Here is a 26883-nt window from a genome sequence, read left to right as displayed (position 1 = left end):
ACCCGGGTCCCTGGCACTGTGAGGTTGCAGTGCTAACCACTGAGCCACCGTGCCGCCATTTGTAGCCACTGCATTTATGTGGCGAGTCCAGTTGAGTTTCTGATCAATGATAACCCCCACAATGTTGATAGTGGGGTACAGTAACACTATTGAATGTCAAGAGATGATGGTTATATTGTGTCTTATTGGTGGTGGTCATAGCCTGGCATTTGTGTGGCACAAATGTTGCTTACCACCTGTTAGTCCAAACCTGGATATTGACCAGATTGTGTTGCACTTGAACATGGACTGCTTCAGTATCTCAGGAGTCATGAATGATGCTGAATATTGTACCATCGTTGGCAAACATCCTCACTTCTGACCTTATGGTGGAGAGAAGGTCCTTGACAAAGCTGTTGAAGATGGTTGGGTCTAGGATACTATCCTGAGGAACTCCTACAGAGATGTTTTGGAGCCAAGATGACTGGCCTCCAACAATTATGACTGTCTTCCTACGTGTCAGGTATGACTCTAACCACTGGAGAGTTTGCCCCTGATATCTATTGATTCCAGTTTCACTCGGGCTCCTTGGTGCCATACTCAGTCAAATGTAGCCTTGATGCCACTCTCACCTTGCCTCTGGGATTCAATTCTTTTGTCTGTGTTTCAGCTAAGGCTGTAATGAGGTCAGGAGCTGAGTGACCCTGGCAGAACCCAAACTGGGCATCACTGAGCAGGTTATTGCTGAGCGGGTGCTGCTTAATAGCACTGACAATGACGCCCTCCATCACTTTACTGATGATCGAGAATAGACTGATGGGTTGGATTTGTCCTGCTTTTTATGTACAGGACATACTTGGGTAATTTTCCATATCGTTGGGTAGATGCCAGTGTTGTAACCATACTGGAACAGCTTGGCTAGGGAACGGCAAGCTCTGGAGCATAAGTCCTCAGTATTATTGCCGGAATGTTGTCAGGGCCCGTAGCCTTTGCAGTCTCGAGTGTCTCTAACCATTTCTTGACATCACATGGAGTGAGCTGAATTGGCTGAATTGGCAGGTATCTGTAATCCTGAGGGCCACTAGAGGAGGCCTAGCAGGATCATACACTTGGCATTTCAGGCTGAAGATTGCTGCAAAAGCTTAAGCCTTCTTTTTTGTACTGATGTGCTGGGCTCTTCCATCATTGAGGATGGGGATATTTGTGGAGCCTCCTCCTCCAGTGAGTTGTCTAATTGCTCATCACCATTCACAACTGGGTGTGGCAGGACTGTAGAGCTTAGGTCTGATCTATTGGTTGTGGGATCGCTTAGCTCTGTCCAACACTTGCTGATTTTGCTGTTGTTGTGCAAGTAGTCCCGCTTGGTGGCTTCAACAGGTTGACACCTCATCTTCAGGTATGCCTGGTGCTGCTCCTGGCATGCTGTCCTGCATTCTCCATGGAACCAGGGTTGAGCAGAGGATATGCCAGGCTTTGAGGTTACTGTTTGTGCTGGAGTACAGTCCTGCTGCTGTTGATGGCCCACAGTGCCTCATGCTAGCATAGTCTTGACTTGGCATATCTGTTTGAAGCCTGTCCCATTTAGCACGGTGATAGTGCCGCATAACACGATGGAAGTTGTTCTCAACGTGAAGGCAGGACTTCATCTCCACAAGGACTGTGCAGTGGTCACTCTTACTGATACTACCACGGACAGATGCATCTGCAACTGGCAGACTGGTGAGGATGACATCAAGTTTGTTTTTCCTCCTTGCTAGTTCCCTCTCCAGCATTGCTGTTCATACGCTCTTGCTGGTGGGCATTGAAATCCATTTTGTGCTCTTGCCATCGTCAGTGCTTCCTTTAGGTGTTGTTCAACTTGGAGGAGTACCATTGCATCAGCCGAGGGAGGATGGTATGTAGTAATTAGTAGGAGGTTTCCTTGCCCACGTTTAACCTGAAGCCATGAGATTTCATGGAGTCAGGAGTCAATGTTGAGGACTCCCAGAGCAACTCTCTCCCTCCTGTATACCACTGTGCTGTCAGGTCTGTCCTGCCAATTGGGCAGGACATATCCAGGGATGGTGATGGTGGTGTCTGGGATATTGTCTGTAAGATATGATTCTGTGAGTATGACTATGTCAGGCTGTTGCTTAACTAGTCTGTGAGACAGCTCTCATAATTTTGGCACCAGTGCCCAGATGTTGGTGAGGAGGACTTTGTAGGATCAACAGAGTTGTTTCCGCCATTGTCTTTTGCGGTGCCTAGGTCGATGTCAGGTTATCCATCCCCTTTCACTTCTTTGAGATTTTGTAGCGATTGGTACAACTGAATGGCTTGTTAGGCAATTTGAGAGGGCAGTTGAGAGTCAATCACATTGCTGTGGGTCTGGAGTCACATGTAGGCCAGACCAGGTAAGGGTGGCAGATTTCCTTCCCTGAACCAGATGGGGTTTTCCAAAAATCGACAATAATTTCATGGTCATCAGCATATTCTTAATTCCGAAACTTTTTTGAATTCAAATTCCACCATCTCCCATGGCGGGATATGAGCCCAGGTCCTGAGAACATTAGCTGAGTTTCTGGATTAATAGTCTAGCGTTAATACTATCATTGCCTGCCCTACATTCCATTAAATTCTTGACTTCTGCTTTTGTATAATGTTTTAATATGGTGCATCCATATTAATGGTGAATGGTAACCTCCACGATGCTGACAGTTGGGGATTTATCAATGGCTAAGTAGCAGTGGCTGAATTCCCTCTTGCCTGAGGTTTGCAATGCCTGGCACTTGTGTGACACAAATGTTAATCCTTACATTTAAGCCCAAGCCTGAATGTCGTCCATTTCAGGGAAACCAGAAACAGATGCAGGGATAGGCCATTCACTCCATTGAGTCTGATCTGCCATTCGATAGGATCATGGCTATTAATCTGATTCATTACCCTGTTCCACCTTTCTCCCCATACCCCTTGATCACTGTGGCCCTAAAGAACCATATCAAACTCCTTCTTGAAAACATTTAATATTTTGGCCTCAACCTCTTCCTGTGGCATAGTATTCACTAAAGTCTGCATGAAAACATTTTCCTCATCTCAGTCTGAAATGTGCTCCATTGTATCCTTAAACTACGACCGCAGTTCTGGGCTTGCTATTGGCCATTGAGGCCATCCTTCCTGCATTTACCTTTCATTGCAATGAGATCACCCCCTCATTCTTATATTCTCCAGCAAATACAGTCCTGACCAATCCAATCTCTCTCCATATGTCAGTGCTGCCATCCAAGGAATCCGTCTGGTAAGCCTTTGCTGCGCTCCCTCCATAGCTAAAACATCCTTCCTCAGATAAGGAGGCCAAAGCTACACACAATACCCCATGTGTGATCTCACCAAGGCTCTGTACAATTGCACCAAGGCATCCCTGTTGCTGTACTTGAATCCTTTCACTATAAAGGCCAACATAGCATTGAACTTCATCACCGCCTTTTGCATGTTTGCTTTAAGCAACTGGTGTACAATGTTTTGCAACATATGGCCCCAAACCGTTTCAGTATCTGAGGAATTGTGAATGGTGCTGAAAGTAGTTCAATCATCAATGAATATCTCCACTTATGACCTCATAATGGAGGGAAGGTCATTGATAAAGCAGTTGAGGGTAGTTGGGCCCAGGGCACCATCCTGAGGAACTCCTGCAGTTCAACAACCACAACCACCTCCCTTCATACTCTGTGTTCTGAAGCAAACTGCAAAGCAAAATGAAGCCAGGTACATTCCAACTAGAAATACAATATGCTTGATGAACTAGTTAATTGGATGGTAATGTGGCAATAGAAAATACATATAGATTAAATTTCAGCATGAAAAGGCTGCATAAAATTCTACTTGGATTTATGATGCAAAGTAATCAGACATGGCTGGGCAATGAAATATCATTGAACACTGCAATCGGAAAGGATTGGGGAGGAAGAAGCTAGAACTAATGTGAACAGTTCCTTGTTGACATCATTTCAAATACTGCAGCGTATCAAAATCTTCGCATGAAATGAATGAGAAAGAGAATACCAGTCAGGAACACAATTTATCAGCATCACAGAAAGTTTAAACAAGAATCAGAAAGAAGTCTCTCTATGTGTGCTGCAATATACTATGATCCACCTTATCACTGCCATTTATTTGTCCTATTGCTGCAGTGGGAAAACGCTAATTGACTTTTGTGATGCACTAGGATGTACTCAGACACATGAGAATAGATGATATTCATCTTCACTGCCTGAGTGGTACTTTGGTGGAGTGGATTGCTTGACCTTAACAGAACCCGCCTGATTTTCATTTCATTGAGATAGTATTTTGTTTGTATTATTTGGGCTAACATCTGTTGAAGTGGATGAACAGCCATTTATAGAACCTTGCACACATCTCATTTCATTGATTTCATTATAAATCAGATTACTATGCTGGTGATAAAAATTAAAATCTATTCCTCTGATTTCAGTGCAATGAAAATCTGGAGACTGATGTTTATGTATGTGCTGGAAATTTACTCCAACAGACCATCTCTTAGATAACAGGGATAGAAATCCACACCATGACTGGCCTTACCGGTGAAAATTCTGAGGAAATGGAAACTGTAACGAATACACATCCCATCGGTTATGACAGTTATGCAAACAATCAACTGACATTGAGTAAGGTTGTGCATTCCTGTTAGGTAAATACCTTGACCATTTACACACTAAAATGTTTGGTAATAACAGAAATGGCAAAACTGTAACCAATCTCCATCAGAGAACATTAGGAATATATTTCAACCAAGCAGGCTGTTATTTATAGTTAATAAGGTGCTTCCAGTGGAAAAAATATTGTTGATGAAACAGAGAAATAAAAAGGGAAGATGATCATGCCATTGATTGATACAGTTAAGATGATAGTGACCAGCAAGCAATGAATACTATGTATTTATTTGTGAGGTTTCAGTGTTCTCATGGAAGTAATTTATCTCTTGACAAAATGTGACACAAATGGTTTTAAAGCTAAATAACACTAATAGACTGCAAAAATGTGTCTTTGATGCATTTAAGATATACAATTTTCCTTTATATAAGGGAAATTTTCTCTTACATGAAGGGAAAATACTTGCTAAAGATGAAACCAATTTTGTGCCCAACATTACAATGGTTATGAATGTTTTACCTCATAGCTAACAATATATAGGATTTGATTTATGCCACAAATGGACTGATTCAATTATTCACAGATGATGAAATCCTGAATGATCGAAGGTCAGCACGATAAAGGGCACATAAATAATGTCTGATGGGATTCAGTTTCTATGTATTAAAATGAAAATGTAAAGTTAATCCCTTAAAGATTGTGAAAAAATGTAGTTCTTATGTTATACATTCTCTTCTGTTTTGCTACCAAGATAGTTTCACGCAATCTGTGCCCTCATTTGATTGGTGCTGTGAACTTAAGATGTTCTTATTTTGAATGCTCTTCATACAGTTACTTTCAAAGGTATATACCTACAGTAATTATAATGTGATGTGATTACTATGGAACATTTGATGGAAGTTAGGTCAGCTTGGATTATAAGGTCTCATCTGCTGTGACCTCTGGCTGGAGTCTCATTATTAACTATCTCCACTTGCTCTGACAATTTCTGTTACCATCAAGAAATAATGCAGTAAAATGTAAATAACAATGTCAGAGGATGAACCTCTCGACCCTACTTACTGCAGACAGAGCAAGGGACAGTGAATCACTGAATAGTTTCTCATATTGTATAGTTACTCTGCTGATGGATGGCCAATATTGCTAATAAATTTTCTGCACTTGTAACAGACCTATCATGTGCATGGTAAAGCATGAATGATGAACTCTAACTCGACAGACCTTGCTAGATGTTTGTTCCCTGAGCAGCTCATATCATTAAAATTTACTTCTCTTAAAAGATGTGAAGGGATGAACAGGCAGAACACAAATTATAATGATTTCAAATTAGTTCACTGAGCTGGGAATTTGTGGTGTTCTCTCTTTCTTTCTTGCTCCCCATAAAAAGACAAGGAGCAATATTTTCTTTCTTTGAGACTGTGTGTGGAGGCAAACATAAAAGTGAAAGGGCTTTTGCTGGAGGCACATTGGATTTTCCCAGCCAATTACTCTCTTCCTGCTCACTATGTAATGACACACAGAAAGAAAACCAAATTTAGAGGGTAGGAAGCTGTGAAACTGACCATGACATTCTGGGATAATAAAATGTGAGGCTGGACGAACGCAGCAGGCCAAGCAGCATCTCAGGAGCACAAAAGCTGACGTTTCGGGCCTAGACCCTTCATCAGAGCCTCTGATGAAGGGTCTAGGCCCGAAACGTCAGCTTTTGTGCTCCTGAGATGCTGCTTGGCCTGCTGCGTTCGTCCAGCCTCACATTTTATTATCTTGGAATCTCCAGCATCTGCAGTTCCCATTATCTATGACATTCTGGGCTCTGGTTTCTAGGTGCTGCATTTAAAAGGCACTGAGACAGCACTCCACTCACTGTATCCCAAGAACATCACTCAACTTCTGTCCATCACCACCCTCCTCCACCCTGGAGATGCCAGCCACTAGGCAAAATATGGTTCCATGCTGTAGAAATACCTCCTGAAAGGCTGTCCAGGAGAGAAGTAAAGCTCTTTTCACTACAGATGGCAACAAGAGGCCATCTGAACTAATGAAGACAGCCTGGACAGAGGTGGTTTCAGAGGCCAGCACCTGTACGTGGCTCATGAGAATCTGGAGTCATGCCACACAGTGGTGAATGGTCTGATGCTCTTTGCCAGGGTTCATACCACTGTCTATACAATGCTTCCTGCTCCTATAAGTTAACACCATAAGGTTGACAGTGCAAAGGACTGTCACACAGAAGATTAGGTGTCAAGTTTCTCCATCAGCTGCTTTATTTACAATTAATGTCTGTCACTTCATTGTAGTTACCAACGCAGCATACTGCCATCACATTGGTACTGCCTCTCATATACCTACCAGAGTTTGTATTTAAAACATATTAGGAGCTGTCACACTCAGCAGCTCACAGGGCATTCACTCTCTGATGCTGCTTCATAACTAGGAGAATTTACACATTAGTTTTACACCAAAGGCTGACATGGGTCGAAAACACAACCAACAAAACAGTTGTGAGTTGAGTCCCCTTTTGAGTTCATTCCCATTTGCTGCCCTGATCAGGTTTTCCTGGTGTTAGCTAGTGTGGCTGTCCATTGTAATTGTGCTTCACCAGTTATGCTGTATGTGTTTAACACTGTATGTGAATGAGACTTCTCATGAGCTGATCCACTCTCAGTAGTGTCGGGTTTTTGTGCAAAATAATGCCTTGGTTATGAAGGATTCACTGAACTAAAGATAGCTGTACTTACTGGAACAGGGAGGAAGAAGCCTACCCTTCCAGGTAAATGTTTTATATATTGATGGGATATATGTAGCCAGGTATGTGAACACGTTTCTGGTTTTTGTCAAATAAGACCAGGCCCATGAATGGAAGTCCAGTGGGCTGTGGTAGTAATGAGATTTCATGACATGCTGATGGATGCCTTACAGATTCCTTGTGATGAGGGGTGAGAAGGTTTCCCCATCTGAAAGGGACTGGGAACCTCATAGCAAAACTTTAACCCATCCACCATGGAAAGCGGGTTTTTGTTTCCGGTCCTATTAAGTTATCTCCACATATTGTTCCAGACACGCAGGCAAGCCTGGAAAATTCCACCCAAGTGAATGACATGAGAAAAGAGGCATAATTTGATAAGTGAAAGTGGTAAATCATAAACAGCTGGGAGAACACTTAGCTGTACAGCATTGTACCTTCATCGTCAGGGTAAGACCTAAACTCTACAAAACTCCATATACTAACAATGACATGATTGAAATCAAGAGCTTACTATGTGGGATTTTCATGGATAGACTTAACATCCATCTTTCCATCACGAAGCATATAATCAAGGAGGAAAAGGCATCTCAGCCCCTCAGTCTGTGCCAACACTTAATAAGATCACAATTAATTTGATTTCAGCCACAAATCAACATTCCCTCCCACTTGTTTATCCAAAATCTATCCAACTCTGCCTTAAAAATATTGAAAAACTCTGCTTCCAGCACTTTTCCCAGGAAGAGTCCAAAAATCTCGCAATTCTCTGTGACGAAACAAAACACCTCATCTCAGTTTTAAGTGGGCAACCCCGACTTATAAACAGTTAACCTTAGTTCTAGCATGTGTCAAAATTCCTGAATATTTGATCCTGTACTTTTGCTATTTTAAAGAGTAGGGTCCATTCTGGACCAAAATTGTAATTTGTGTAGGTAGCTGGAGGACACAAGTATGGCTTAAAATGAACAATTTGTGTCAGCGTTCAGGAGTGAGAGGGACGATGTGACCAAAGGAATCGGGGAGAACGACTGTGATGTAGTCAAAAAAATTAGCAGAGACGCAAAGGAGGCTCTGAGTGGTCTGGCTTAAAAGTAGCTAAATCTCCACAGCCAGATGGATTGTATTCTAGACTGTTGAATGAGGAAAGGGAGAAAATAACAGAGGCACTAACAATAATTTTCAATTCTTCTCTGGTCACAGGACAGGTACCAGAAAACTTGTGGACAGTGAAGTGGTAGCATTTTTCAAGAAGAATGCAAGTGATAAGCCAGGAAAACACAGGCTGGTCTGTCTAACATCTGTGGTGGATACACTATTGGAGACAATTCTGAGGGGCAGATTTAACCGGCACTTGGAGAGGCAGGGGTTAATCAAGGCAGCATGGTTTTGTTAAAGGGAGATCAGTCTGACCAAACTTGATTGAAAATTCAAAGAGGTGACCAGGTGTGTCAATGAGGGAAGATCATTTTCTGCAATTTATTTGGACTTCAGCAAGGGTTTTGATAAATTCTCACATGTGAGTCTGGTAGTGAAGATGAGAGGCCATGGAATCCAAGGAAGTTTGGCTAATTGGGTCCAGAATTGGTTGAATGGCAGAAAGCAGAGGGTGATGGTTGAGGAAGGTTGTGCGACTGGAAGACTGTGTCCAGTGGGGTTCTGCAGGGCTCAGTATTGAGGCCCTGGATGGTATGAAAATTGGTGGACTGATGATAGTGAGAAGGATAGTGGAGGATATACACAGGTTGGTCAGATGGGCTAATCGATGGCAAAGGAATTCAATCCAGATAATTGTGAGGTGATGTACTCACAATCATAGAGTCAGATAGCACAGAAAGAGACCCTTCAGTCCAACTCATCCAGTCCGACCAGATATCCCAATCTGATGTTGTCCAATTTGCTAGCATCTGGCCCAGATCCCTTTAAACACTTCCTATACAAATATGCATCCAGATGCTTTTTAAATGTAGTAACAGTACCTGCCTCCGCCGCTTCCTGCGGCAGCTCGTTCCAGATAGGAACAGCCCTCTGCATTTCAATATAAAAGACTCTGCATAAATGTATAAGGCAGAGTGGTAGTTTCCCTCCTCTGGGCCAGGAGACCCGTGTTCAACTGCCACAATGTTCCAGAGGTGTTTAATAACATCTCTGAAGAGGGCAATTAGAAAAATAGATTAAATAAAGAAAAAAAATACATTGATATTGTGTCGCATTACACTATCCACAGGCTAGACAAAACTCTCTCATGTACCAGGTAATTGCACACAGTGATATACTCATGGTTAATAAAATTAAATATTGTTACATACCATTTATAAATGTGTTGTTCCAAAAAACTTTGCTGAAATTGATCATCACTATCCAACGTTTTATTAGTGTAGGTTCATTTACTGAACAATTGAGAGACTCACAATGGTTCTATTTTGGAGTTGGCAAATAACTTTGTCCTGCTGGTTTATTTTCTACAATATTACTTAGATATACAGATGAAATGTGTTGCCCTACACAATCCAGGTGAATTTCAGCAACTTTAATGGGACTGATATTCTAAGAGGTGCAATGTCTATTATAACTGTTGGTACCAACATTGTCTGGACATTAACCAAAATTTAACCTAGTATGCATGGTGCCTCTGTAATTGAATTGCCATTATTATATTAATAGATGTTATTGCAGGATGCAAAATTTCAAATATTTATGACCTGAACATAGTATGAGGGAAATCAAATTCCCAAGTAAACATCATTAAAATAATTTTGCTTTCAGTGACTTTTTAATGGTTTCTATCATTGCATCTCTGCTCCTGAAATTCTAAATGTAATAAATTGGCACTAACGAAACACTGCTTACCACCCGACCTATATAAAACATGGCAGCAAGGGCTCTGTTAGAAATGAATGCAAACTTTGTAACAATTTGGAATTTCAAAGTTAAACATGTAGTAGGAGTAGTGAAAAGTAGGAGGTGTACATCAAACTGAGCTTGATAGGTCACAGCACCTTCAGTTGAATTTGTTAGACCGGATTTTACATGCCCCTGCTCAGCACTTTTTGTGATAGGGATCACGCGAACTTGGTTCATTAGTTAGCCCCTTGTCTGCTTGTCTGACACAACGTCTCCCTAAAACACAGCAGCCTGCCCTTCCTAGGTAAACTAATATTTAAAGATTAATTATTGACCTGGACAATATGCTGCCCAAGCTACAGATGGCTGGCAGGCACAGGCAGGTGGAAGTGTGCAGGCCACGTTTTGTGGCTGAGATGGAAAAAGCCAGGAAGGGAAGAGGGAAATTCATTACTTTGCTGCCTTGTATACTTCAGAGGCACTGTGCCAAGATACCATCCCATGTTCCTTCCATGTCATCTGCTGTTCGAAAGCTAACATCCCCTTTCCCTTTCCCTCGGCTCCAGGATACCGTTCCACCCTGAAACTCTGAGATTTACTTTTCCGGGCAGTCATGCTCCTCCTTGGATTCCTTCCTGCAATCCCAGCAGGCTCACTGTTGAGTCCAGGTGTTTCTGGGACTGGTGGAGCTGTTGGTCAATCACATTTTTCCAAAATTCCCCAGTGCAGGACATCCTCCCATTCACTGGTGGAACCCTAAATCTGAACCTCTTTAGCCGATCCCATTGTCTACCATCAGGAGTCAGTCTTCTTTTGGACAAGTCAGATTGTGGCCACTTTCCCTTTTTTTGGGCACCCAGCAGTCCATGCTCTTCTGAAGGTACAGCCCATAGCATTCTGTGATGCTAATAATCAATGTGTGACGCTTGTATGGTTTCAATGGTATTGGAACATATCAAAGGCTAATTCCCTGACAGAAAAATTCAGACAGACAACTGTCCAAGGAGTCTGAAACAGACATTAAGCTCATTGTCTTTTCAAAAGGCCCTGCCAAACTGGGTCATGGCTGGTTGAATGTGCCATGATTGCTGCAAACAGAGCAGCCTGTACTATAGCCGTCCCTGAAAGGATTATTAGAAGCTGAATACAAACTGTTGCTGGTTTTTTTTTTGGCTTTTTCTCAATTGCTTACCTTCCATAAGCTAGTGGCTCTCACACCCTACTCTCCAGCAAAAGGCAAGAAGATTTGGGCTACAGGTGATGGCCCCAGCTCACCAGTGTTATACAGATGGGGTTGACATATCAATTTTCATAGAATCCCTACAGTGCAGAAAAAAACCCACTCAATCTGCATTGATTCTCTGAACAGCATCTCATTTTGACCCAGAATCCCCCTCTACACCCGTAATCCTGCATTTTCCATGATTTATCCAGCTAGCCAGCATATTCCTGGGTGCTACGGGCAATTTAGCCTGGCCAGTCCAACTAACCTGCCCATCTGTGGACTGAAACCATAGCACCAGACGGAAACCCACACTGACACAGGGAGAACGTGCAAACTCCATACAGCACGCCACCTAAGGCTAAAATCGAATCCAACTCCCTGGCACTGTAAGGCAGGAGTGCTAATCACCGTGCCAACATTTTCAGTGATGTTGTTACTAGCCTTTTTAAGCACCACTACCAATACTGCAGCTGGAATCTATTTCTACCCTATTGCCTGCCTGGGAGCATTGGATTTACTCACCGATATTATTGCCCTGCCTTGGTGGACAGGAAATATTAACATTTTTCTTGCTAAAAACGCAAGGTCATTTGCCATTTATTTTTGCTACTGTTTTCTAATTTATTATGGCCAGGATGTGTAGCCTCCTGCACTGATATGTAATTAATAGCACCTCTCGTTTGCTGTTCATCCTCAGACCTTTACAGGTTTTATGAATAACTTCTTGAATTGTAAACAATTTATGTCATCCAGATTATTTTGGACGTATTTCATTGTAAATTTGCAATAAACAAAGTGCAATGTTCAAATATAATGTTTCTAGTGAACAATTTTATCTCTGGAAATATATATAAGAAATTTAAGTGCTCACAGTGCAGATTTGTGATTGTTTATATTAATTGTTCACAGAGCATGCTGATTTTCTGATATACACTTCTGTCAGGCAGTGCACCCTTGCTGAGAATAGAAAGCCAGAAACTGAATCTTATTGTGTGTCGAGTATCAAGGGACGTGTTTCCCTGCTTTCTCCTCATGAATGTTTTCCAGAGAATTAATCGACTAATTCGGAGATGGATGTTGTTGTCTAGTAATAATAGTGTTTTTTTTTTAAAACAGATTTCAGTCTCGAGGCCTTTAAAAATGATATTCACTCACAAAGGAAGCAAGATGTCAAGTCACACAAAAAAACAACTTCTTGCCAAGTGAAGCGTAAACACTTTGATGAGAGTTTAATCACAAAAATCAAAACTGATGTTCTGGGTTCTGGACGTGCTGGTTCAAAGAGACACTTGGGACTAAATTCAATTATCCCCAAAGATAGTTGAGGGAATCCTGGTGTAATTAACTCATAATAGAGTCATACAGTATAGAAACTGGCCCTTTGACACGACTCATCCATGCTGACCAGGCTTCCTAATCTATATTATTCCCATCTGCCTGCATTTGGCTGTCTTTCCTCTAAAACCTTCCTATTCTTTTAGCTGTACCAACGTCTTTTAAATGTAATGATTGTACTTACTTCTACCACTTTTTGGCCTTTGGTAGTTTGTTCCATATATGCACCAGCCTCTCTGTGAAAAAGGTGCCCTTCATGTCTCTTTTAAATCTTTCCCCTCACACCTTAAACCTATGGTGTAAAGTTTTGGACATCCCTATCCTGGCTGTTCACCTTATTTATACTCCTCATGATTTCATAAACCTCTATAAGGTCACTCCTCAGCTCCTACACTCCAGGGAAAAAATGTCCCAGCATCTCTTTATATCTCCAGTTTTGTTAACATTCTTGCGAATCTTTATTGCACCCTTTCCAGTTTAATAAAACCCTCTATAGCATGGTGGCCAGACTGGTGTATAGTGCTCCAAATGTGTCCTGTACAGCAAAAACACAACATTCCAACTCCTGTACTCAATGCGCTGACTGATATAGACAAACATGCCAAACGCCTTCTTCACCATCCTATCTACCTGTGACGCCGCTTCCAAGGCACTATGTACCTGCCCATCTACATATGACCATTGGCTGGAATGGAGGGAAAAAGTCAATCTTGTGCTTGCTGCTCGTATCTTTGAATTTCAGAATCTAGGGCTGTTGATTGGCCAGACTTTCACCAGATGACCAACTTTGTGAGTGGCTAATACCACTTATAGTTAACTTACATTTTTTAAGGAAGTGGTAGCAGCATATCCTAGTAGTCATGCAGGAAGTGAATCTGATCAGGAAAGATTAACGAAAGATGAGAGCTGACTGTCAGGGTGTCAAATGTAGCACTAGCAGCCTAAATAGAGGAAATGGAAAGTAAGGATTTGATATATATTTGACTGGGATGGGGATGAGTTTCTTCTCTCAGAGGGTTGAGAGTCTTTGGACCTCCTTATCGCAGAGAGCTGTGGGGCAGAGTCCTTGCCTACATTTAAGGCTGAGATAGATAGATTCGTGATCAATGGAAAAATCAAATATTCCTCAGGAAAGCAGATATGAGGAGTGTCAGATTAGCCATAATCCTATCAGATGGCAGTATGATCTTTGTCCATCATGCAAACACGATAGGCCAAATGGCCAGCTCCCGTGCTGTAAATGTTTATGAGACATTAAGCAGACAACTTCAGGGGCCTCCTTTATAAAGTGGATGGCACCAGCGAACTGCTACAAATATCTCAGCTTCAGCCTGGAAGGAGCCTGATTCAAATAAGTTCTTCATGACAGTCACCTTTGCAGTTAGTAGAAATGTTGCACTTTTGAGGTTGTAGGTGTGACTGCTACATTTCCAAGAGAAAATCTTTAGAGATACATAGCGATCTCACAAGGTATTCCTCACTGTGGTTCAAGTAGAATTACTTCCTCATGATCTGGCTGTACTCACCACAATCCTCTCAAAAGTGTGTGCGTTGAAGATGTCATTTTGGAGCATTTCTTTTTCAGAGCATTTATAGCACTGAGAAAATTATTGCAAAAAATCCCAATTTCTTGCCCACTGACTTCAATAAATGATATATTTGAAGCATAACAGATTTGAACAGGCACAGTAATCACAGCAGTGCGACCCTGAAGTACTGGTGAGCAGCATTTATAATAGATGGGCACTATTTTAAACAATAATCTACATGACAATCCATATGTGTTGCAATATGATAAAAGCAAGTGTTCTGTTATGATAAGTAATTTGTTGACACTCAGCAAATCTCAAATGCAGGCATTTTCTATGGCTCTGAGCCTTTTTGCAGAATGTGCTGTTTGCACAGCATATCACACTAGATACCGTGGTACCAAATGTATTGACTGGTTTTCAGCTTTTTGTGCTTTTCTGAATTATTTTCCTAATAATTCTGAAAAATATTGCCAAATTGGCTGCTGATGACAACAAAAGATTAACAGTGAATATTTTGCATAGCATTGATTTGCCTTTTTATTTGAATGGTTATGTGTCTTTGTTGGGGCTTTAGAAAGAAGGAATTGAGTGGAAAATATGTATAAAAGGACAATGGCACAGATGATAATGAATGTGTAATTAAAACAGAAATAAATAGAGGCTTTGATCAGCTCAACAATTGATTAAATTAGCAGCTTAATCTCATTGACCATTTGCCGAAATCGGGAGAGGCTGAGGCTGCAGAATGCACTACAAACAGAAAATAGGAAAATAAGGGGAATGTATATAAAGCAATACACAAGCATATACTCAATCATTCACAGAAGAAAGGGAGATAACTGGAAAGTTAGAATGTGTAAAAAGAGATATTCCCAAATTGGACAATGACAAGCTGTGGATAATCACTGGGCATTTGGAGAAAGTGTTGAGGTCTCAGAGAGGGTGTTTAGATGGAGAGGGAGACCGTGTGGCCCAATGCTTAAACAATGACAAAGGCGAAGAGAATGGCTTTTAGCTACACTGGCTATGTGCATTGATTAGTGTGGATATGCGGCTGCTGTGCCATTACGCTATATCCCCGAACTTGAGTACATGTGACAATAAAACCTAATTCTAAATTTTAACATGGGGTTAGAATTGGAAGTGAGGGATATTATAGGGGCAGATTGGCAAGATAAATCTCACTGGGCCTTTCAGTGAAAAAACTTGACAGAACTCACACTTAGCCAACAAAACCTTAAGATCTAATCCATGTTCTTCATAGCTAGGCAGATCCAGGAAAAATATTGCACAGAAAATCTAGAATTCTTCCTCATCTTCACTGATCTGACCAAAGGTGTTGATTCGCTTAATGGTGCAGCACTTTAGATAATCCTCCAGTGCTTTGGTCACCTGTTGAAGTTTGTCACCATCCTGAACTTCTTAGACTCTTGAATGATGATAAGACATCACCGTCCCAAGTAGTGGACCTGAAATGGACACCCCTTACATTCAGTCTGGGGTCAAACACGGTTGTGTGATCACCTGTGCCTCCTTTCATGACCAAACTGAACATCATCATACATGTCATTCGAGAGGGCCTATCACTTGAAGTCAATATCCAATATCGCCTGAAGGGAAGCGCTTCAAACCTGGTCATTTCTGGGTAAAAATAACTTTATTGCCACCTTTGACCTTCAGTTTGCGGATTATTGCTGTGTGATTCTTCACTCCAAACCGGACATGCAAAGGATAATAAACGTTTTTAATATTTCATAAAGACACTTGGCCTGTCCTTAACCATTCGCCAAAATAAAACTTCTCCATCAACCTTCCCAGACCAAAATGAGCTTCTTCCTCATAATCCTCACAGGCAGGCTCAATTTGGGGTACGTACGTGCAGCATTTCATATGTCTCCACAGACCCTTCTCCTCAGGGACTATTATTAATAAAGAAGTCTACAGACAACGGTGCCAGCATTGCCTTCTACAACTGTGACATGTCTACAACATCAGGGACCATTGAAGGCACACTATAAGACTGCTATGTTGACCAGCCTTCAATGCTGCGGTGAGTCATGGGCTGCCTACTAATGTCACATTAAGATCCTCAATACCCTCCACTGTCAGTGCCTTCTTCAAAACCTGGGGGTCAGTTGAGAGCCTCACGCACTGAGTGTCCTCCTTATGTTCACTCCCCATACCCGTCTAACCTTGTAACACACTCCTGTCCTTGGCCATTGACCGACACAAAATCCTTCCCTTTTCAATGCGTATGACTCACCAATCAAAGCACCGAGGTAACCCTTCCCTCCCTGAAGACCCCAATGTCTGTAACTCAAGCTTCCACTCAGTAATTCCACACTTACTTTGCTGAAGCTGAAAACATTTACTGCAGATATGAATGTCCAGGATTGCAGCACATTCCATTGTTTCCCATAGGCTGCAATCATGGCATTCTGCCATCTCTGTTGTGCCTACCTGGCTTTATCTATTTAACCAGTCAATTAATTATTAATTGAATAATAGAATGTGTCTCTCTCCTAGCTAGGAAACGAAGGAAGGAGACATACCTATTACTGGAGGCTTAAGATAGTTAGAAAAAGGAGCCCACTTACCCCTCTGTAGTAAATTTCCACATTAATCACAAACACCTGACTGTACACATGATTTACATCACACTCCGTGTATCCCTTTACACCCGGTCACTGAATCTTCACCATCAACATACTGGTGATTAACTTGATGCAAACTTAGCAGAACAGACACATAAATACTGTCACAATAAGAGCAGGTCAGAGGCTGGGAATTCCTTAGTGCGTAACTCATCCCCTGACTTCCCAAAGCCTGTCCACCATCCACAAGGCATAAGTCAGGAACGTGATGGAATATTCCTCAGTTGCCTGGATGATTGCAGTTCTAACAACATTCACGGAACTCAGCACCATCCAAGACAAGAAGTACAGCATGTTCAGAATCTTTAAATATTTATTGGCTCCACCACTGATTCTCAGTGGTAGCAGTGAGTACCATCAACAAGATGTACAGCAGTAACTCATTCAAGGACTACTTTTGGCACTTTCAGAACTTGTGATTACCGAAAAGGACAAGGGTAGTGGAAGGATGGGAATACAATTACCTGCAAGTTCCTCTGCAAGCCATACATTGTCCTGATGAAATAGAAACACATTGCCATTTCTTCACTTTTTCTGGGTTAATATGACAGAGCTTCTTTCCGAACAACACCATGAAGATATTACATCCATAAGTCAGCATCATTCAAGTACATGGCTCACCATTACCTTCCCAAGGGCAATTAGGCACGGACATTACATTCCAACCTTGCCAGCAGTGGTCACATCCCTAACATGAATTAATATTAACAAGCTGAAGGTGAGCCTGGAGTGTGCTAGTGGTGAGGATGGAGAAAAGAGGGGAGAGATATGAACATGTCTCTTAGGTTTCCTCACTGCTTCCTGTGATTTCTGCAGCCTCAAAAATCCAAGTGTTGGTTACTTTAATGTAACCCATGTTTATGTTCCTTTTATTGGATATTCTAAGCTTTGACAGAATGGACTCGTCATCATACCTAAGAGCCTTGGGTAAGCCCATCAGTTGGCTGGATTCTCAATCTACAACACTCTCTCTGTTGCAATAGGAATTAAGAGTAGACACTTCCACCCTATTTGTTTTTGTGAAGTGATGATCACAGACACACAAAGATCAATTCAGATCCAACTGCTCTGCATCAACAGCAAGCCAGTTTCACATATCAAAGTTAATTGCAAAAAAGAAATCAATTTCTGTGATTACACATCTCTGTATGTTGAAAATATAAACTCATTCCATAACAAAAGGACAGGTATATATTAAGTAATTTGTTCTACTTTTTGACTCTGTTGCAGTCACTGAGCAGTTCTAGCCGTTTATGTTTTTATTTTTACATTGCAAAGCTTCTTTCTTATATCTTTGTAGTTCCACCTCATGAACTCTTCAGAGTCAACATATATTGGCTGCATTGATTTACACTTGCAGGTGCACAATAAATTTCCAATTGTCACACTTGACTAAGCACTGCCAATCTTCTCATCCACATGACATAAAGAGGTTGTTGCAGGGTCAGTATTCAGATAAATGTAATTAACTGTTCTAATTCTGTAAAACAGTAACAAGCCAGAAGTTCATTTTTCAAAGCAATTTATTCCAAAGGTTCCCTTAAGCAATTACATTTTGACAATTCCCAATTCCTATCTATCTGATTTGAATAAAAAAAAGTTGTCCCTCTTGGTAAGGGAGGTCCGTTTTACTTGTACTGCTTCTGTTCTAAGATCTTGAATACTCCTCTCCAGGCGAGGAATGTTGCAAGAAGTGAAGTACAGCTAATTAATCCAGTGTCAGTACTCCCTCCCCAGCCTTCAAACAGAATCAGCAATGAAATCAGCTGCCAATTTAATTGAACTAATTACACATTTGATTTAAACTGTCAGTTCACTGCCTGTAAATAGAAATTGGTTCAGGAAGCAGATATTTACTGATGGAAGGTAAGTCGACTAAAATTCTGCTCTTACTAGACAAACTTTTATTGATGAGTTTAGCACATTTCCTTATCTTTGAGAAGAGATGTGGAAAGCAGCTCTTTATTAATATGCCCTGGATACATTTATACCATCCGCTCCATCTGTATTCTTCTGTTCTTACACACTTACTAATTGTTCTTGTCATGTGATAGAAAGAAGTTTCTCCAAAGTTATTATTTACGGCCTTTATAAAACTTTTTTGGTTTTGTATCAGCGCTGCTTTTATTGCAGAAAATACAGGGGTTCCTTTCAGTTTCTCTGTTACATTATTGTTTTGCATTTAAGCAAATGAATAAATCAGTGCTAGGACAATAATATGTTTCTCAGTTTCCATCAATTGCTTGACTCGGCAGTTAGGGCTGCAATTTCTGGGTGGAATTTAACACCTGCGGGGGCAGCTGGGAAGTCAGATAGCTGCATGATTGGATAGGGAGAGTTGAACTGGAAAGCACCCTGCCTCTCCAAACCCATCCATGAAGCCAGTGTAGGGAAGGTCAAGGTTAAGGTACAACTTGCCTCTCCTAGGTCAACTGAAACCTTTAAAATGCCCAATTATCAGCAAGGAAAAGTCACATTAGATAATACAGATTGCCAGTTATGTCGTGGGGGCCCACTGAATAACCCTACTAGCCTCTCATCTCATAACTGGCCAGAGCTCAACTGAATCTGGAAAACCAGTCACTCACCTTCTCCTCGGATTCTGGAGATACTTCTGGTGCAGGGTCATCTGCAATATCACCAATGGCCACTGTACCCTGTGTCACTGTTGAGGCTGCAGAATTGTTGGTTTTCTAGCAGTTCTTTGAGGTGGGCTTCTTTCCTTTAAAGGTAAGGGAATCCCAAAGGAAGGGAGCAGTCTATTTGCTCTACATTTAATCCAATCAGAGCTCCCAGAAAATAATATAGCATGCCCCAAGTCTGCAAGAAGTCAGCATACCTGAAAGTTCAGCAGACCCTCAACATTAAAGAGCTATGCTACTCCAAGCTCGGCACTCAATTCCATCTTAAACTTGTTCCATTCTATTCAAGTGCTGAGAATCCTACCAATGATACTGAGGGGTTACAATGTATCCTGGGAACTGAGTGTTACATAGCAACGTGAAGAAATAATGTCTTGTGTATATATAGTGTCATTTACAATTTGTAGACATAATTCGAACACACTTCACTTTGTACTGTGATTCACAGGGAAGCTTTCAGTTGTATACATTCAGTGGAAGCATCACAGAAACCGAAGAAAAGACAATAAAAATAGCATTAAGTTGATCTTGGTGCTGTTTAGTTGAAACAAAACTTTTCTGAATCTCTTCAGGTACAGCGGAAAGATCTTCCACTTCCAATTAAATAGCAGGGGAAAGCAGACTCTTTTGAAGCAGGGCAACTCTGAATGCAACACTCACTCTGCACCTCACTGGGTGCGTGCTTTACATAACATCCTGGAGCCAAGCCATCCAGTAGCTATACCATCCCAATACCATCACAGGAGTGCGAGCAACTAGCATAGCCACAAAATTCTGAGACTGGGGACAGTCTGAGTTCCACTGGGAGACGGACACTTTGAAAATTCACACAATTTAACTGAATTTGAGGGGCGGTTATGGCAGGGGGTGATAGCAAAGATCTTCTCCCCAAAACTTATAGAAAATTTCTTCCTTTAAATCGTTAGAAAGTTTAACATAAATCATAACTGTTTCTATTCGCTCTGATTTCATTTATGTTTTCTAAACTCTGCTGTGTCTGGGGAGGCAAGGAGGGAGTGAGGATACCAATTCAGAGCTGGAAAACCTACAAATGCCAGGGATGCAGAAATCCTGGTGAATTCAATGGCAGGACCTTATGACAATACTCCCATTATACAACTACACAGAGGCTGGATGGCTGCAAAGTAGGAGTGTCTTTGTTATAAGACTGCAGCTGACACCTCCGATGTCAGTCACCGCAATGGGGAACATTGGGTGCAAGGGATGTAGGCTCAGACTGTTTTGGAGAGAGGACGGGGTGACATTTAGGAGGGAGTGGGGTGTAATGGGGGTTGGGGAGGGAGAAGATTTGAGATTCTGGGAGACTGTAGAGGGCAAATAATGGAAAGAGTATTCCGAAAGACTGTGGGGAGAGTTTTTGAAAGATTCTGAAAGATCACAGAAAGATGAGGAGGTTGCAGAAGGGGTTAGCCGATCATGGAAAAGATGGTACCTGGAGGCTAGGTGCAGGGAGACAGACAGTGGCTGATTTGTTTTAGCAGCTTTGGATTTTTCTGCTTGATTTGGCTTCCACCTCACTTCAATTGGTAGATTTCCCTTGGCTTGGGTAAACCAGTGAACGGGTATTAAATTATTGATAAAAGCTGAGGCATTGAACTTTAGTTAAATTCCATAATTACTCTGTTGATACCTCAGAAGCTGTTTATTCATCTAATCTGAAACCTATTCCTGTGCAAACAACAATCAGTGTATTTGTGGCCATTAGTAAGCAGGACTTTTCATCTTTATGAATTGAACAACCTTCTAGCCTATTTCTATCTACTTGCTCTTAAGGACAACGTGTCCCTCTTCAATGGGTGCTGGGACCTGGGGCTGCACTATATAGCTGGTCAATTAATTGGCCATTACTGGAACTCATCTCTTCTAGAGAAAGTAGACTCTACAGTAGTTGCTAGCCCAGTCGGAGAACACGTAGCTCAGCAACCTCAATATTATCACGGTTTGGCTCTGTACTTGAGGATAAATCTGCATTAACAACCAGCCCCCTTAAATGCAGGTCAAGGTTTCCAGAGCTAGTTGGGCAAGTGCCAGTGAATTGGGTGGAGTTAGATATCATTAAAGGCAGGCTATTCCATTGTCAATGAGGCGGCCAATGCCAAAATGCCTCCAAAAAGGATGCCATCAAACCCTCCCTCCCCTCTTTCCACCCCATCTCCCAAACCTGTGGCACCAGGGATCCAGGTTCGATTCCACCCTTGGGCAACTGTCTGTGTGGAGACTGCACATTCTCTGTGTGGGCTTCTTCCAACATTCCAAAGATGTGCAGGTTGACTATGCCAAATTGCCCATAGTGTCCAGTGATGTGTAGGCTAGGTGGATTAGGCATGGGAATTGTGGGGTTACAAGGATGTGGTAGTAGGGGATGGGTCTGGGTGGGATGCTTTTCAGAGTGGCCAAATGGCCTGCTTTCACACTGTAATGATTTTATGTAGCCCATCAGAAGGAGTTACACTGTGGTCTCTCTAGTGGTGAACTTCCGAGGACACTGGTAAAATTTGAGCAGTGGTAGGAACAGGGCCCTTCGTATGTAGCTTAATTGGTCATCTGCCACATTTCTTGACAAGATGGCATATTGGCAAAAACACATTGGCACACTACCTGTTGTTTTCCCATCTTACTTCTCTATCCTTTCCATCGCCTGGTGCCAGGCGGCACGGTGGCTCAGTGGTTAGCACTGTTGCCTCACTGCGCCAGATACCTGGGTCCAATTCCACCCTCTGGTGACTGTCTGTGCAGAGTTTACACATTCTCCCTGTGTCTGCATGGGTTTACTCTGGTTTCCTCCCACAGTCGAAAGATGAGTGAGGTAGGTGGATTGACCATGTTAAATTGCCCGTAGTGTTCAGGGATTGTGTAGATTAGGTGGGTTAAATGGGGGGATGGGTTTGGGTGGGATGCTTGGAGGGTCTGTGTGGACTTGTTGGGCTGAAGGACCTGTTTCCACACTGTAGGGATTCCATGATTCTGAGAAAATTCAGCCCTTCCACCCTTCCATTGTTGATTGTAATGCTTTGAATACTGATCTCACACAGTTTATATACATAGGAACATAGAAAATAGGAGCAGGTATAGGTTATTCTGGCCTTCAAGCAAGTTCTACTGTTTAAGATGATCATGGCTGATTATCCAGCTCAGTTCCCTGTTCCCACTTTTTCTCCATACCCTTTGATCCCTTTAGCTCCAAGAACCATTTCTAAATCCTTGCTGAAAACGTAATTGGCCTCAACCATTTTTTGCAGCAGAAAATTCCACAGACCACAGGCCATTAAACTGGTTGTAAGCATGAGTTCCTTTCTGAGACATTCTTTGACCCTGCTCTGACATTGACAAACAGGAATAAGCAACCCATACAAATTATTGTAAGGTCAATGAACCTTTTGCTTCATGCTGCAAAAGGAAGCCAGAGGTTGAAACTCCTCTTAGGCATCATTCAGAATCATAGACAAATAACAAAAAAATAGTGGCCAATTTTCTCCTTTTAATTCATGCTTTTGTTTAATTTGCTTTTTCTAAAATTTAGCATTTATTTCACGGCTTGGAATTTAATAAGTAATAACAGTGTGTTTAAAGAGACACATGCCTCTAATGATGAGGCCTTTGAGTCATCATCTCTGCATTAGGTAAAGATAAGATCTGTTTTGAAGTTTAGATAGTAAAAGATCGGAAAGATTGGTCAACTGAATTGCTACTCTGTCATGCCTGTCTTAAGCAAGGTTGTAAGCTGCTCACCAGATGATTGCAGCTTGACTTTATTCCCCCGGCTGTTCTTCTATGGTTGAGATACCGAACAGGAAAAGAGAATACATTGCAACACAATTGAAACACCAATGATTTAAAGACAAACGTATCAAATCCTGTGACATTAGCACTGGTGAAGTAACATATCTAAACCAGACAATACTGAGGTGTGTAGGTAAATGGTGAAATAAAAGATAAGAAACAATTGACTTACCAATATTGTAGTGACATAAACAGTCCTGTTTTCCATGGCAGAAGAATCATTTGGAAACATCATCTCATTCTGAATCAGAACTAGCTTGTCTGCATCACTCCAGTAGCCAATCTAAGAAGCAGGACATACACAGTGAATGCCTGAACTTTGTCCTTTTCACTTTTGTGTTGCTATAATCAATTGAATCTATTCACTGAAAAACTCAGGCTATTACTACAGCATTGGCAGTTATCTCTAAGTGATGAAATAACAGCCTGGCAAAAGTTTTTGATCAAATCATTTCAGTAAAGACAATATTCCTTTAAATCAAAAGAAAGTGATGATTTCTGAGGCACTACATGTGATAAAGGGACATAAGCTTATTATTTGTGAACTTCCCAAGAGAAAGAAAAATGCATTTTTGTTTTCAGTTTTGTGAGGATCTGATTGTTTTTTTAAGGTCAGGAACTCATTTTGAACAGTGAGTATTTAAAAAAGTTCCAGACAATCATGTGACATTAGAAAAACAATTAGCAACCTATCCGAGGAGAAAATTGCCATGTTTGTTATATTATTATTCAGATATAAAAGGTTGAATTATTCTTTCTGATATTTGTAATGAGTTTGTTTCAGATAGGTCTTGCGCAGTATAATAAAGTTGTGTTCTTCTTTTCAGTCAAACGTTTACAATCTTTTCTCAAAACTACACTGGCAGTCTCCTGTAAATACTTTCATTGACTGACTTCCAGGGAAAACAATAAAACAGCACAAGACTTTATGTCAATTAAGTCAGGTTTCACTCTGGGATCAACGTAATCAAATATTACAATCAGCTGGGATCATAAAGTGGGGGTTTTGCAGGATCATAGGTTTGTTCAACTTAAGAGGTATCTGTGAATCTTTGTAAATGAGCACAGGGATCCATGAGCATAGAAATGGAAGTTGCTGTGAAGTACATTATACAGGCTGGAGTTTCAAAATGGTTATGACAGTTAGTAAGATACTTCTGAGAATGGAAGGTGTGCCAGTGGTTTATTTGAAATCTTTGACAAAGGCTAACCTGAGAGAGTTAGTGGAGAAATTGCAAGTCAAGATAAATACAAGGTGCTTAAAAGTCATCATTTATCATTTAGAGTTAAAAGGTCAGAAATCTGAAATTGATATGTCAAGGTTATAATTAGTTAAAATTCAGTTAGAATTGCAAAGAAAGACTTAAATTAGAGGACAGGAGAGGCAGAAATAGCAAGACAGGGTGAAGATTAAAATACAGCAATGGAAGGGGCAGAAAATGAAAAAGGAGAACAAATAGAGATTGAGGAGTGGGAGTACGAAAGCTTAGAGTAAAATGAATAAATAAAAATGGAAAGAAAACTAAAACAGCTTGAACTCCAAAGACGGACAAAGAACTCAGACAATGTAATCTGACTCGAGAAAAACTTACACTAGAGGAAAAATGAAAGGATAATAGTTCAGAAGATGATTCTGATTTTAAATGTTGAGTTTAATTTAACTAAAAATCTATGCTTAGTGTTTCCATTGGAAAGATAGCGTGAATGTAATGTTTCAAAGTGTTCTGAAACAGCAATGAATTCATACAGCAGTTTGTCAGAAGAGTAGCCTGTAGACTATGAAACTATTAAATAGGCATTACTCAAACCTCATGAGCTTGTGACTGAAGTTTATCAAATAAATATTAGCTGCATATATTGATATGACGTGCATATGCATTTGGCACTGCTCAAATTTGGGTGTGCACATTTAAACAGGAAAATCTTGGTGCATCTATAAATGGGAGGGGTGCAACTGTGAATAGGGGAGAGAAATTAGGGACTGCAAAGGGGAGGAGGAGGGATGATGATACGAGGGGAGAGTAGAGGTTAGGGGAGAGGGTGACTTCTGAGCCTATCCCCTTAGTTCTCCTTCCTTTACCCTCACTCCCTTTCCCGCACTCTTGACCTCACTGTGCTCTGCCACCCTGGTTCATAGTATCAGCAGGACAAACATGTGATCCAATGAAATAAAATCAGATCACTGTTCAAATTTTATGTCACAAAAATCCAAAGAAATTAATAGCAGTTTGGGAACAAAATAATTTATGCCTTCAGTATTTCATCCACAATCTCAACGAGCATTAGAAAGATTGATACTATCTTTAGAGACCATGATTAAAGCCTATAGTCAGGAATGTCCTAAAGAACATAAGAAAGGGATTCCTTTGTTTTGCTTACCATTGGGGATGCCCCAATGAGTCCACAGTATTCAGCCCTTTTGAATTGATATGAGGTGTATGAGGCAAGTGGATCCCTTATATTAATCAAAGAAAAAAAATATAATCCAAACCTCAGAGACTACACATCTGAGCTGTGTTCAGTTTCCCAGAAATAAAAACTAACTAAAGTGGGAGTTGATCAAAAAGCATTTGAAGAGCACTCAACGGTCAACAGAAAGTACAGCAGGCAAAAAGGTCAAAGCTTTGTCTATGCAGGAGACGAGGTGTTTATTTCTGGGAACATTTTCCCCAGTGCTGACTATCTTTGATTGCTAGTAACACTACTTCCACTGTTAAGGAACTCTTCTTTTTCCCTGGGTTGTAAAACTCAAGTCAGATGCCTAACCAATTATCTCTGCAGAAGGAAATCATTAAAAACTTATAACTTAAAACTTATCAAATCAGAAAGAAACTGAATAATGTGAATTATGCAGGAAGCACTCCAAGTAGGAAAGAGACATTAGCAAGTGTGTCATGTTAATTTGTTAAAGTGACAGAAAGACAGTCAGCTCAGAAGTATGTTTACAGTGGCTAATGAAATAACAATACTAGAATAATTTGATAACAAATCTGAAATTGAATATTCAAATGTTCACTCCCCAGTAATCAAATTGGAAATAGAATATTACGTTATCACTCACAAAATGCTCAAAGTGACTTACAAAAGCTATCACACTCAAACTGATTCATGTAAATAGGCCAGGGAAAATATCATTGATCATATAATATTACTATGGTGGCTGAATTACTTATAAAGCAACATTGTTACAGTCTTAACACAGAAAAGACTGTCTAAATGAGGGAGAGATCATGTTATGATGGGCAATAACATTAGTGAACCAAGTCACAGCAGCTGGAACTCACCGACTGTGATGGGGCTGAAATGGGATGGATCAACATTGTGCATAGATCAATGTAAAGTCAACATAGCAAGAAAACGCAATCCATACCCAATTCTCTGATTGGAGGACTATGGTGAAAGGATTGCACAAGTACAGCTTGTCACAAAAACTGAATTATTGAAGGAATAGCTAGACTTTATCGATGTAAAGTTATGCCATTTG

At 41.0% G+C, this 26883-nt stretch overlaps 1 protein-coding gene across 13 annotated transcripts in view; it reads right to left on the bottom strand.

The window, feature by feature from the left end:
• Positions 1-26883, bottom strand: part of LOC125453697 (glutamate receptor 4) — a 225062-nt gene that overhangs the window by 67898 nt on the left and 130281 nt on the right. For all 13 annotated transcript variants that reach the window (XR_009445847.1, XR_007247817.2, XR_007247818.2 and 10 more), the window contains exon 9: positions 23572-23682. Coding sequence is in view for 10 of the 13 variants with exons in the window: in XM_048533576.2 (XP_048389533.1) it covers positions 23572-23682 (111 nt within the window). In the remaining 3 variants the exon portion in view is untranslated. The remainder of the gene's footprint in view (positions 1-23571; positions 23683-26883) is intronic.

This window comes from Stegostoma tigrinum, chromosome 6 (genome assembly GCF_030684315.1).
Source record: "Stegostoma tigrinum isolate sSteTig4 chromosome 6, sSteTig4.hap1, whole genome shotgun sequence".
NCBI classification, from domain to species: Eukaryota; Metazoa; Chordata; class Chondrichthyes; order Orectolobiformes; family Stegostomatidae; genus Stegostoma; species Stegostoma tigrinum.
This window is presented reverse-complemented; position numbering and strand designations above follow the sequence as displayed.